Source organism: Ochotona curzoniae, unplaced genomic scaffold, assembly GCF_017591425.1.
Source record: "Ochotona curzoniae isolate NIBS_2020 unplaced genomic scaffold, NIBS_Ocur_1.0 scaffold_1852, whole genome shotgun sequence".
NCBI lineage: Eukaryota > Metazoa > Chordata > Mammalia > Lagomorpha > Ochotonidae > Ochotona > Ochotona curzoniae.
In genome coordinates, this window is record NW_024467087.1 from 50,204,744 (window position 1) to 50,218,837 (window position 14,094).

The 14,094-nt window shown below is 33.5% G+C and overlaps 1 protein-coding gene across 3 annotated transcripts in view; it reads left to right on the top strand.

The window, feature by feature from the left end:
* The window catches only part of RPS6KA6 (ribosomal protein S6 kinase A6), a 114,549-nt gene that overhangs the window by 80,107 nt on the left and 20,348 nt on the right, over positions 1-14,094 (top strand). For all 3 annotated transcript variants that reach the window (XM_040999525.1, XM_040999524.1, XM_040999526.1), the window contains 7 exons: positions 495-625; positions 1,149-1,271; positions 2,016-2,105; positions 3,943-4,101; positions 6,825-6,986; positions 10,792-10,868; positions 12,739-12,856. In XM_040999525.1, coding sequence (XP_040855459.1) covers positions 495-625; positions 1,149-1,271; positions 2,016-2,105; positions 3,943-4,101; positions 6,825-6,986; positions 10,792-10,868; positions 12,739-12,856 — 860 coding nt within the window. The remainder of the gene's footprint in view (positions 1-494; positions 626-1,148; positions 1,272-2,015; positions 2,106-3,942; positions 4,102-6,824; positions 6,987-10,791; positions 10,869-12,738; positions 12,857-14,094) is intronic.

Below are 14,094 nucleotides of genomic sequence, written 5' to 3' on the forward strand. Positions count from 1 at the left end.
GGATGTTAAGTTTGCAGAGGATGGGCCTTCCCCTTATGGAATTGTGGATAATACATACAATGTTGTTGAGGTATCTCTCAAGTAGACACTTTTAATGTGAACTGTGTATCAGAGAAGTGTGATCTCAGATAAAAAGTAGTAAGACTTTTTTTTTTCATTTTTATAAGTTGTTTGACATTGTGATGATTTACACATGGCGGTGAAAAATCTGGTTATTTCTTTGACTCTTATGGTAGATTTAATGTGGTTTTAATTCTTGTGGCATTACCTTCATATATTCATTGAACTAAACAATGAGGATGCAGCAGTGAATAACACAAAAATTACCTCGTGGGGCATGCATATGAATGGTGAAAGATTTTAATGAATAAAATAAAACATATGCTAAATTAGATGGTGATATATAATGGTTTCCTTTGTATTTTTAGAAATTCTGAATTTTTTAAACCAGGATTTTGTGTAGTTCTAATTAACTGTAATTATTTTGAAATTAGATTCTCCTGGTTTACCAGCTAGTGCAAATGCTCATCAACTCTTCAAAGGATTTAGTTTTGTTGCAACATCTATTGCAGAAGAATACAAAATCACTCCTATCACAAGTGCAAATGTATTGCCAATTGTTCAGGTAAATTCCATTTGATCACATTTGGGCAAGTATGCAATTGGAAGATAATTATTTCTTTCAGGTATTTCTAATAGATTTTAGTAGCTTTGCAAAGTGATTTTTACTTCATATGTTTTGGAAAAAAATGTATTAGCCTTTAATCATATTTGTGCAGCTGTTTTGGCAAGAAAGTATTTGGACAACTTATAACTGTTTTTGGAGAACTATACCATTGTTATAACATTAGGGAAGTCAGTAGGGAGAGGGGAAATCCATGAGCCTATGAAAATCTGTCATAAAATTTAAAAATCAGTTAAAATGTAGAAATAAAAGAAAATATTTGGAGAATTTATAAGCTGGTTTATTTATTGTGTTGACATTGGAGAACTACAAAGTCTGCTATTTAGGATTGCTACATAATTGACATAAGCCATTTATAAATATTGACAACTCTAAGATTTAAGATGGATATATATTTGTAGTAAAAATAGAAAGCATGAAAATATGTCATTGTCTTTAGTATTTTACTTTTATTGAAAAACAGATAAATGGAAATGCTGAACAATTTGGTGATGTATATGAATTGAAGGAGGATATTGGTGTTGGGTCCTATTCCGTTTGTAAGCGATGCATACATAAAACTACGAACATGGAATTTGCAGTAAAGGTATTGTCACTGAGCCTAACTTTTAATTTTTTGAAATGTATTTACTCTGTTAGACCTACCTTCAGACCAGAGAAGGTCTCCCCAAGAGGCCACTGAACTTATCTGGACAATAAGACGCTGAACTTTATGCTAGGCATGTGTTTGCAAGGAATGAATCTCAACTGAACTTGAACTATGGTTATGCAACAAGGTGGAGGAATCCACCATGGGGGGAGGGGTATGGGAGGGGTGGGGGGAATCCCCAGCGCCTATAAAACTGTACTACATAATACAATGTAAGCAACAATAAAAAACAAATTAAAAAAAAAAAGACTACCTGACATATTTTCAGTGGAGGTAGGAAAGATATCATGGGAGAGAATTCCAATACCTAATATTTTCTCTTTTAATTTCTAAGACTTTATATTAGAGGAACAATGTATTTCATGATCAGTGTATTTCATTCACTTTTTACTTTTGGGTAGTTTTGCTTTAGGATAATTTGTTAAGATTGACCAGTTGTGACACACTGACATTTGGATCACACTGTCATTTGGTATAGTTTCAGTGAAATGGAATATAGCTAAGTTCTCTAGTTTATTTTTTTTCCGTTAAATTTCAGTTATAGGAATCTTTTAAACATTAAAATAATGAAGTAAACATTGTTTTGAGTTATGTGTATGTTTAGTAATATAGCCAAATTAAAAATGTATATAAAGAAAATGATTTATTGTCTCTGAGATTTTTCTCTTGTTGGCTTCTTAGATCATTGACAAAAGCAAGCGAGACCCCTCAGAAGAAATTGAAATTCTGATGCGCTATGGACAACATCCAAACATTATTACTTTAAAGGATGTAGGTATTTTTAAGCCTGGATACTGAAGTTTTAAAGTTATGACTTGGAACTTTACATTTTGCATTGAATTGATTTTTATTATATTTTCAATTTCGTGCAACATTACCTCAGAATTCTTCGAATTGCCACTTCAGTTTTTTTTTTTTTCTGTGTGTGTGTATGTGGGTATGTATAGATATAAAGTATCACATATTGGGGCTGGCATAGTGGCATTGCAAGCCATTCCTCCTATTGAGGCACAGGCATCCTATATGGGCACTGGTTCTAGTAGCGGCTGCTCCACTTCTTTTCCAGTTCCCTGCTGGTGACTGGGGAAAGAGTAGAGGATGGCTCAAGTTCTTGGGTCCCTGTACCCATGTCGGAGACCCAGAAAAATGTCCTGGCTCCCAGCTATACCTGGCCCAACTTTGGCCATAGTAGCCATTTGGGAGTGAAACAGTAGATGGAAATTCTCTCTATCTTTCCCTCTTTCTCTCAGTAATGCTTTCAAGTAAAATACATATGTCTGTCTTTCCATTTTTTAAATTATTATTTTATGATATAGTTCTGTAGCCTCCGGGATTTCCCTTACCCCTCCCCAAGTTTCTTCCTCCTCCACCACTGATTTCCCCTATATATTATTACAATAGTATAGTTCTTCATAAACACTCATAAGTCCATCATTGCAGGCATGGACAATGGGAAAAAGTCTAGCATTCTATTGTCAAGATATATTTAACAGTTTCATTGGGAGTCTGTTTTTATTCTGGAAATTTACTGAATTCTGTATTCATCATTTCCTTGATGTATTCCTCACTTAACTCAGGTAGGCAAAGGCTTTTGCTCATTTGCAGGGTAGTCTTCAGTAATATTCATTGTGCCTCTGTCTCTTCTTTTACTCTTGGTCATTGTGCTTCTGGTTAGACGATTCTTCTCCTTAGGGTAGGTTTCCAAGCTGTGTCACCCACAGATCTACAGCTCAATTTTACTTACTGCAGTTGGTACTTGATTTTTTATTTGCAGTCAGTTGTGCCACTCCCTCCAGCGAGTTCCAGGTCTGGGCTCTTGTGTTAGACTTCCACCATGTTCTCTGTAGCCCTAGCTCTTGGCTCACCACTCTCTACCTCTTGTGATCCCGTGCTGAGACTGTACTATTATCTGTACAACTTTTCTCCCACTCTGGTTCAAGCAGTTCCCAGGATTAGGGAGACACCAAGTGTCCTAAATAACTAGGTTGTTGGTGGCACTGATCTTGCCAGAACCTGTTGGCCATTAGGTTTGAGGGCCACTTGGACCTGTTTTGACTGGTAGTATGCCAAAGTTGGTATTATTTTCCCCAAAAAGACATGTCTTAAAAATAATCTCAAGTGTCCTGATCCTCTTAAAAAGGGTATAAATATTTTTCTTATTAATTCTACATTATGTATTTTAATTAACAATATTTCAAATATGTCAGATAATGGACTTAGGGAAAATATTTCATAACAAATAATATATTTATTTCATAAAGAAGCTTGATGTTAGAGAAATGAAGAATTTATAATAAGGGAAAATTTATATTAATATCATTTCAGAGGCACTGAGGTTTTTTTTTTAATTTATATCATTTCATGAGCCATAGCATATATCTACAAAATGTAATAAAATCATACATTGAGCATGATCTTTAAGGATGTATCAGAGATTGAACAGCTGATTCAATCTTCATTACAGCCTTATGTTATTACTAGTAAATGAATAATATCTTCTTTTAAATGTGAAAAGTTGACTTTCTGAAAAAACAAAGTAAATATATTTTAAATATTTTGTAATTGTAAATTTTAAATAACCATATTTTGGAAATGTTTTGTTTTTTAGGTCTTTGATGATGGCAGATACATTTACCTTGTTACAGATTTGATGAAAGGAGGAGAACTACTGGATCGTATTCTCAAACAAAAATGTTTCTCAGAACAGGAAGCTAGTGATGTGCTGTATGTAATAACAAAGACAGTTGACTATCTTCATTGTCAAGGAGTAAGTTGTATTTGTATTTTTCCTTTTACTTCTGTAGCTTCATAAAATTATATACAGGACATGATGCCATATGAAATTAATTGCTTTTCTGACAGTTACGTATTTTCATAGGGTATATCATAATAAAGCTAATAATGTAGTTAAGGTTTAAACTTAGGAAATTGGGATTTGGCATGTTAGTGTTAAAGTGGCTTGAATTATATCATTATACCTAACATGGACTGAGCAATAATTAAACCTGATCAAATTTAAAAGTGAAGCATAAATGAATTATCTAAATATATTATGTAGGTATTCAAATTACTGTAAGTAAAGACAGTAAATCTTCTTTAGCATTTTTGTTTAAAAAATTTAAAAGAAATTGTGCAAGTTTTGTGATACTATATGAGGTTTTGGTACATGTGTACATTATGTAATGTGAGTTTAGGATAAACATATTTATTCTTTAAAGCCTTTAACATTCCTTTGTAGTGACAACATCCGAAAATCCTATCTTCTAGTGTTTTTTTTAACCTAGGAAAATATACAATGAATAAGCTTTATTTCTACATTACTGTCAATAGAGCTGTCAAAGAACCAAGAACAGCTTTTTTCTGTGTAGCATTAATCACTACCTGTCAATCAGCGTTTCTCAATCCCTCCTCCACTGCTTCCTTTCTCAGTGTATTATTAACTTCTATGAGATCATCTTTCTATAGACTCCACATATGCGTGAGGTCATGTGACATTTGTCTTTCTGTGCTTGGCTGATTCCACCAGTCAGAAGCCAGGAACCAGGAACTCTATCAAGCTCTTCACTTGGGAGACAGAGGCTCAAATGTTTGGACCATCATTCTCTACCTTCCCAGGTGCATTATCAGGAAGCTAGATCACAAGTGGAGTAGCCAGAGCTTGAACTGGCACTCTGATATGGGATGATGTTGTGGCTAGCACATTGCAGCCCTTCTTTTGTCTTTTCAGTAGTAGCCAATGTTACCAGAATGAGGAGGTATCTCACTGGAAGTTTGATTTACATTTCCCTGATGATTATCTGTTCTTCCCTTACTTTGAGAAATGACTGTTGACATCTGCATTTTTTATTCTTATTTTTCATTATTCAGTTCCATAGGCTCAATGATTTCCCCTTCCACCATTTCCATTTAACCTCCCCCATCTGTTTTCCCCTGTGTTAGCAAAATAATATAGTCTTGCACCAAAACCACAAGTCCATCATTCTTTTATTTATAAGCATATCATGACCTATAGGTATAAGACAATGGCTGGTAGTCCAACTATCCTCTTTTAAGATATATTTAGCAGTTTCATTGGGAGTCCTTCATTTGTACATTTTCTAATTTGCTTGGGGACTGTAAATCTTGACCCTTGACAGCCATCCCTCAATCACAATCAGAAATTTGGATTCTAAACCTTTAATTAGTAATATATTAAATTTTCTATTTAATAAGGATACTTGTTAGTTCACTTACTGTCTCTTCAAAAGGAAGGCAAATTAGTTGAGTTTCAAAGAGGTCAACTATATAGCTTTAGAAGGAAACTAGGAAATAGTTTTAGAAATTTGTGTTGCAATATGTTTAAAAACAGCAATTCAAAATTGAGACAAAATTCTGCCTGTGTCTTTTAAAATTAATACAAGTAAACTATTATTCAGTTTTTGGTATGGTTTAGTAGAGTACATTCTCAGTATTATGAAATAAATTGTTTAATACCAAAGAACAATTCAGTGACAACTTAGTGCTTAACTTTCTTTATCAGTTCTCTAAAGAATAGTAAGAGTTTTGAGAAGAAGTTAAACATCACAACTTTATAAACATTGAGGCTTTTATATCAATTAAATAAGTAGGTAATAGAGACATTCTGACCATTTCTGCGTGGCATACATTGTAAAAGGTGTTGCAAGTCCAATCATGAATTAATACTTGATCCTTTTCTTTAAAGAACTTTTAGTGTAGTAAACTTCTGATTTAAGTCAAGCTAGATTTAAATGAAATAGATAGTAATAGCAGGAAAATCATCATAATGGGAATTTCAGAATTTTTTTTCCAGTTCTTCATTTCATTTAGTTCTTTATTCTGCTTTTTTGCTGCGAGTTGCATAGATTGCAAACATGTTTTGTTTACTTCATCAGAGGTTATTACTATTTCCTTTGTTTTATTAAGGGGTTTTTCTTGCTTCAGCATGACCTGAAAACTGTTTTTTGGACACTGTTCATGTTTTTGTCTTTATATGAACTATTTGACTGTCTCCAGCATGTTATTGGTTCTTTGTGTGCAGTTGCTCAGAATCTCATTTCTGATCCTTTTAGGCCAAAAAAAATCTCTTCTTTGTGTGATCATTATGTCTCATCTTGACTATATGTAACTCCAATTAAAATCCACAGATGTGGGGAACTACTTGCGTCACTCTATATTCCCTCCCTCTTTGAAGAAAATATATATTCCTCACCAATTTGTTTCTGTTCATGCTTGAATACCTCTAGATATAGGTCCAGGTTTTGCAGTTGTTGGATTATTAAGTAGGACTTTTGTGCATTGCCTTAAAAAAAAACTGAGAATTTGGTTTCAATATTTAAAATTGGTGGTTTTGATTGATAAATAACTTCCTGTGTATCCATTAAGGTTGAAAGTTTTGTAGTTGATGAAGTTTATGTCACTGAAAATAATATAAAATATCTTATTTCACAGATACTTGGTTAACTATAGAAATATAATATTTTTATGTTCAAGGTTGTTCATCGAGATCTTAAACCTAGTAACATTTTATACATGGATGAATCAGCCAGTCCAGATTCAATTAGAATCTGTGATTTTGGGTTTGCAAAACAACTTCGAGGAGAAAATGGACTTCTCTTAACTCCATGCTACACTGCAAACTTTGTAGCACCTGAGGTATTTTTTCATCATTATTTCTGTGTAATTCTTTTTATTTTGGTTGAATATATATAGAAAGTTACTTTTAGAAAGATTTATTTATTTTTATTGGAAGAGAAGATTTACAGAGAAAAGACAGAGCTGGTTCATTCCTGAAATGGCCACAACAGCCAGAGCTGAGCCATTCTGAAGCCAGGGGCCGGGAGCTTCTTCCAGGTCTCCCACACAGGTGCAGGGTCCCAAGGCTTTGGGCCATCCTAGACTGCTTTCCCAGGCCACAAGCAGGGAGCTGGATGGGAAGTGGAGCATTCGGGACACGAACAGGTGCCCATATGGGATCCTGTAGCCACTAGGCTATCACGCCAGCCCCAGAAAATGACTTTCTAATAGTTAATAAATTCTCATTCTAAAATTTGCCAAAAGTTGCTTTAAAATGGGGATATTAAGGAAAAACTGTAGCATCTGTTTCATATGTGCTTTATGATAGACTATTAATATAATTTTCCCTATAAGAAATTGTGCTTGCATCTAATCTATATTTAATAAAGTTCCCAAAGAATGTATAAATTTTTTGTGTTATAAAAAGTAAAAAGGAGTGATTTACTGCTTTCAGCTGTGCAGTAACAGCTTGAACATAAAGGTGTTAGCCTTGCTACGATACATCAATGGTTTTACAGAACAAGAGGACAGAATATTGAGATCAGAGCTCTTCTGTTAAATATAAGGATTTAACAGAATATTATCTAAGTATTCTGACATTTACATGACATATGCAGCAGCAGAGCTTAGAGTAACGCTTTTAACAGCCATTTTTTTTTAAAGATTAATTTATTTTTATTGCAAAGTCAGATATACAGAGAGGAGGAGAGACAGAGAGGAAGATCTTCTGTCCGATGATTCACTCACCAGGTGAGCGCAGTGGGCCGATGTTATGCCGATCCGAAGCCAGGAGCCAGGAACTTCTTCCAGGTCTCCCAAACGGGTGCGGGGTCCCAAGGCTTTGGGCCGTCTTCTACTGCTTTCCCAGGCCACAAGCAGAGAGCTGGATGGGAAGTGGAGCAGCCGGGATTAGAACCGGCACCCATATGGGATCCCGGGGCGTTTAAGGCGAGGACTGTAGCCGCTAGGCCATGCTGCCGGGCCCGTAGCTAGTATTTTTATTTTCAAAATGCTTACAAAAGTTTCCTTACCAAATATGATCCCTTGCCTAGTAATAAATATATATTTTTTAATCTTTGTAGAGGAAATGCAGAAATCTTGTTTTTGGTAAAGTTTATTTGTAAAATTTCAGATTCTTTCAGAAGGTATTAGTGAAGTATATAGAATGTATTCTGCTTTAACCTAGGATCAGAAGGGTTCTAGTATCCATATAGATATTTCAATAAATAATAACATTTATTGAACTGTCCTTCATTATTGCATCACAGTGAATAAAGAATCATTTTTGGCTAAGAAATCTGTGAATTATAATTTTAGCTAACAAAAACAAAGGAGTAGTGACTTAATTTTAGCATATACATCAATTCGATCATGTGTTTTGCTACCAGTTTTGCAAAAGTAAACCCACCTTATCCTTTTATAAAGACAAAGACATTATATGATATTATATTATTCCACTGATATTTAATGCCTACTGAAGTATAAAAATGTTCTTGAGTTAATGGCAATTATGATAAAGCTGAAAGATATTTTGCCTACAGCTCTTGATAGTTTTGAAGATCATCTTTTTTGTGTGGTTTTGAGCTGAATATAAATTAATTTGAATTAATTTGAACTTTCGATAAAAGAGAATGGAATTCTATGTGTGTGTTACTTTTTTTGCTAATTTGGGATGCCAAAACAGACAGAAGGCTATCACATTAACTGATTTAATTTTGATATATTCCTTTATTTAATTTAATGCAAGTAGAAAGCAACATGGCCCACCCATTTCTGTATTCTTTCATTCATCCTATTGTCCTGTGCTTTTTTGTTTGCATGTGTGACTTTGTGTTCTCAGTATCAAAGGGTGGTGATCCCTAGCAGTAGAAAAAAAAGTGGACAATTTTCTCTTTATTCATACAAAATAAATTTAAATGTATGGTAAATTTAAAAGAGGTTTTTCATGGTTGCCTCTGATTAATCAATGTGATGCTGCCTGTACAACTCTATTCTCGTAACTAGGAAGGTTATGGGAATACGAAATATTCACCGCTGACTTGCTAACCAACCCTCACCTATCCAGCTAGTTCCTAAAGAAGTGGCCCTCAAAATTAGCTGTACATTGGATGTGAGAACCAGAGAAAACATGGTGATACCCTGAGATATGAGTGGTAATGAGAAAACAAAAGAAGAATGGAATACAAATAGCAGGGGTTATGTTTTTCCTAGACTATACCAATTTAGTTATACTATACTGTACATAGATAAGTTCTATTTTATTATTTATTAGAGCCATTTCGGTCTCTACATGTATTAATTGTATAAGTCAGTTACATGTTTTTATAATTTTAAAATTTTATTTGTGAATCAGAGTTGAGGATCTTCCATTCACTGGTTCAAAGAGAAAGATCTTCCATTCACTGGTTCACTCCCTAGATGGCTGCAATGGCCTGGGATGAGCCAGGCCAAAGCCAGGAACCAGGAGCTTCTTCAAGGTCTCCTGCATGAATGGCAGGGGCCCACACTTTGGGGGCAGAGGTCCAAAAAGGGAGATGATGGAAGTGGAGCAGCTGCATCTTGAACTAGCACCCATATGTGATACTAGCATGGAAAGGATGGCATTATATTCTATGCCATAATGCCGAACTGTGAATGTGGTTTTTTATATCCTCTTTAGCTTCTCAGTTCGGGTAGGAAAAAATTATATCTTGAATTTTAAGTACTCATTATTCATGTCTGGCAATTGTCAAAGTCAAACATTCATGTTTTTAGCCTTTTATAGCCATGTTGATGCTTATGCAATTCTTAATGTTAATCCATTAATGCATCTCCTTTTTTCATATGCCTAGAGGCTTTAGCAGTGGGTTTGTTTTTCACATGAAAAAAAAAATGGGCTTATTTCATGTATTTTTCAAGCAAACTCTAATAACTTCATAGAGAAGTCTCACATGAGTATATAATAAAGATATTATTTGGATTTTATTAGTATTATCTTCCAAAGCAAAAAGATCAACTGCCTGAGTTATTATATGAAAAGTTAATTAAGTTGTCTAAAATTTATTGAATGTATATTTGTGATCCAGAAGTATGCTACGCTTAGGACTTCAGCTTTGTATATAGTATACGTTTGTTCTGCTTTCCTAAGATCATACATCATCATGCCATCTCATGTGATAAACAGGAAGTTATAGATATTAAATGCAAAGGTTCTTAAAGAATGACTACTGTACTACTTTAGCTAGTTTTATGATATTCGGTGAGTTACTTAGTATTAACCTCAGTTTCCTCATCTTTAAAATTGAAATATAATAATATAAAATATGAAGCCAGAATAACAATTAAGAACCTTAGTACTTGTTGTAGGATATATTTAATAATCTATATGTATCAATCTGATTTCCTCATAGTACTAGTGAAAACTGATTGAGTTAAAGGAGTATATTACAAGATTGTTTCTTTGTTTTGTTTAGTGTTGTTTTGCTTTTTGGAATGGCCATTTTACTTCATTGCTATATAATACCTGCTTATTCAATACTTGCTGATGGCAGCAGGCATTGTCTTTAGTATTAAGTGAATAAACTGATTATAAGTATGGTGAACTTGTGCAAGAAAAAAAACCAGCTTTTTGGAATAAACAAATTGAATTTATTCTGAATAATACCACATTTTATTTCATTTTTAGGTTCTTACGCAACAGGGATATGATGCTGCTTGTGATATTTGGAGTCTAGGAGTCCTTTTTTACACAATGTTGGCTGGGTAAGAAACGTATATCTGAAAAGTACTTACATCAATTTTTTGGTTTAATTTCACCAGCATGTCTTAATTTAGAAAGAAGACAGTTGAAATCCTACTTACATGTAAAAAAATTATATATCTTTACTTATAAAACTAAAAAATCATTAAGTAGTATGTATAATGAGATAGTATTAGGATATAGTCATTAAAAGATTTCTACTGGTACTACTAAAAAATAAAGCACGCATCTTTAAATTTTTTTTGACATTGAATGATATATGGAAAATTTTATTTGATCATCACAAATTTTTCTATAAATCTTGCTGCTAGTTTCATTTTACTTTATTTTTGCTTTTATTGGGAAGATTTTATTGTAAGATTGTACTTTATAATTCATTTAAATATTAACAATACTAAACGCAGAAACACACAGCTCACTTTCTCTGGAAAAATACATTCAAAACAAATGTATAGCAGTGAATAAATAGCACCTTTGGTTAGAAGTGAAAATTTGTGGTAGAAATTACTCTAAGAGACTTAAGATATAGATTTATCAAGTAATTATAACATACATGGGTGTTATTTTAAAGCTTTATTTATTTTTTTTTTTTGCAAGGCAGAGTTACACAGGTAAGAGGGGAAAGAGAAAGAGATTTTCCATCTGTTGGTTCACTCCCTGAAAGGGCACCTGCAACCAAAGCTGAGTCAGGCTGAATCCCAGAAGCACTTGGGCTCTTCTCCCAGGCATATTGTTAGGGAACTGAATTGGAAGTGGAGTAGTTGGGACTCAGACAGACCTGCACACTAATGGGCTGCCAGTGTTGCAAGTAGCAACTTAATGCACTAGGCTACAATGCTGGCTAAATATGTTTTAAAGAATATATTTAGTATAATTCAGATATGTTTATCAACCTGTTAGAAGGATGGTGACATATTTTTATTGACTTGCTGATAATTATGTCAGCATATATTCTTGTGCATTTTTTACACAGTTACAAACTAATGCAGTCTTTATAAACTGCTATTACTACTGAATTTAAGGATAATATTTGTATATCAAATGTTGTTCGTAGAATATGATTTCTAGCTTGCTACTTTCAAGTATTTACTTAATGACAAAAAAGTATTTGTTAGTGTTATTCATTTTAGTTCTATCTCAATTTACTTGTTACATAGGGGAATTATGAGATTGATATATTAGTGTATCTTCTTCGCACTGCTAACCAGAAATTGATCTTCCCATTCCCAAATTTAATAGCAGTAACAATTCTATTGAAATGACACAAAATTCATCCCTTTTGTCATTTTATATCTAATTCTGAAAAACTGCTTTAGCTTTATTTTCATAAATATTCATCTACACAAAAATCTCAATGACGGTAGAGTTTTTATTGCATTGATACAAATATTTATCCAGTCTGTTTTTATAGACATTAATTAAATATATTAACTTCTTTGATTAATAATACTGGTAAAATAACAATAAAATGAAGAAATGCTGTAAAATTTGTGTGAATGTGTGAGGTTAACATATTTTCATAATAGTTGTATCATTTTCTAACTTCTGCCAATGAATAAAAGAAACTGCTTTATTTGCTCTGACTGAAGACTGTAGATTTATGTGAAAAACTAACTTTATTTACATTGCTTAACTGATCAAGACAAAAGAAAAGGATTGATATGGACAAAACTATTCATTTTAGTAAGCAGTTTGTTGGGATTAAATCTCTTGCTTGTAAAAGAGCATTTTATATTTATAGTGAAGGGAAATAGTAGATATTCTTAATCAGGTATGGTAAATGTCAACTTGCAATCTAATATTACTTGGTTTCAGTAGTATTTAACATGTATGTTAACCTTTCATGTCTATTAAAATCTGTTTTATTAACAGCTACACTCCATTTGCTAATGGCCCCAATGATACTCCTGAAGAGATACTACTCCGTATAGGCAATGGAAAGTTCTCTTTGAGTGGTGGAAACTGGGACAGTATTTCAGATGGCGCAAAGGTATACATTACAAATGTATTTTGTTGCATGTATGTTAAATTCTTTCAGATCTTAAAGCTGTAACCTGGTGTAAATTTGTAGAGTATCTGATGGTGTCATATGTCAGCATTTGTTTTTAATTGAGTAAATTCATGTAGATACATGCAGAGAGCAAGACTCAGACAGATAGACTTATCTTCCCAAACGATCTTAACAACTAGTAAGCTAGGCAGGCTAAAGCCAGGTCCTAGGAATTCAATTTAGGTCTCCCATGTGGACAAAATACTGGAGCCATCACCCGCTTCTTCATAAGGTGCACATTAGCAGAAATTTAGACTCAGGAGCAAAACCGAGACTTGAACCCAGGCACTCCAAACTAAGGGATAAGTATCCGAAGCTGTTTTAATTTCTGTACTAAATTCCTGCTTCTCCAGATTGAACAAGGTGCAAAAGTGACATTTTCTTCCTGACATGTTCTAAACTACCTTTCCTTTCTTATTTAGATTTTGTGTTTGCAGCAAAATATAAAACTTAATTTAACCAAAGCCAAAAGTGCAATTTGAAGAAAAGAAATGTGTTTTTAGAAGTTTATTTCTAAATTTAGTATAATTTTCTGCATTGTCTTCTTAAGGACAGAAAGTGACTATTATGTAGACAATTTTTATAATATAACATAGTTTTAGTTTACTAGCTTCTCTTCAGTGCAACAAAGTATCTATTACAAACTACTTGTAAAGAGGTTTATTTTGTCTCATTGTTTTAGAAACTCCAAGTCCTAGATTAGGTGAGCACCATTTGTTCAATAGTTGGTGAAACTAGAAAATAATTATGTCAGAAAATGAGCAGAGGAATGATCACATCTTAGGCCAGAATGCAGAAGGGGAGAGTGGGTGATCTTGACTCATGCTTTTACAAACAGCCATCTCCCAGGAACTGCCTCCTAATGGCACATCCCTAATGACCTGCCTGTATGTCCACATCCTACGTACAACATAACTGGATTCAGTTTCTACTCTCAGTGCTTTTTTTTTTTCTTTTCAGGATCATATACATAAAGTCATATTTTGTCTGCTGTTAGAATATTTTGAAAAAAATGCTTTGGGATCATAATTCTATTAAAGTTTTCATTGACAACCCTCTGTAATTTTCAGCTGATTTGAACACAGCAGTTTTAGTACTCATTAAGCAAAAGTTTCATTGTAAATTTTCAGTTGCATTTTTTCAAGCTCTTTTAAAGATGTTTGTGATATTGACCAATT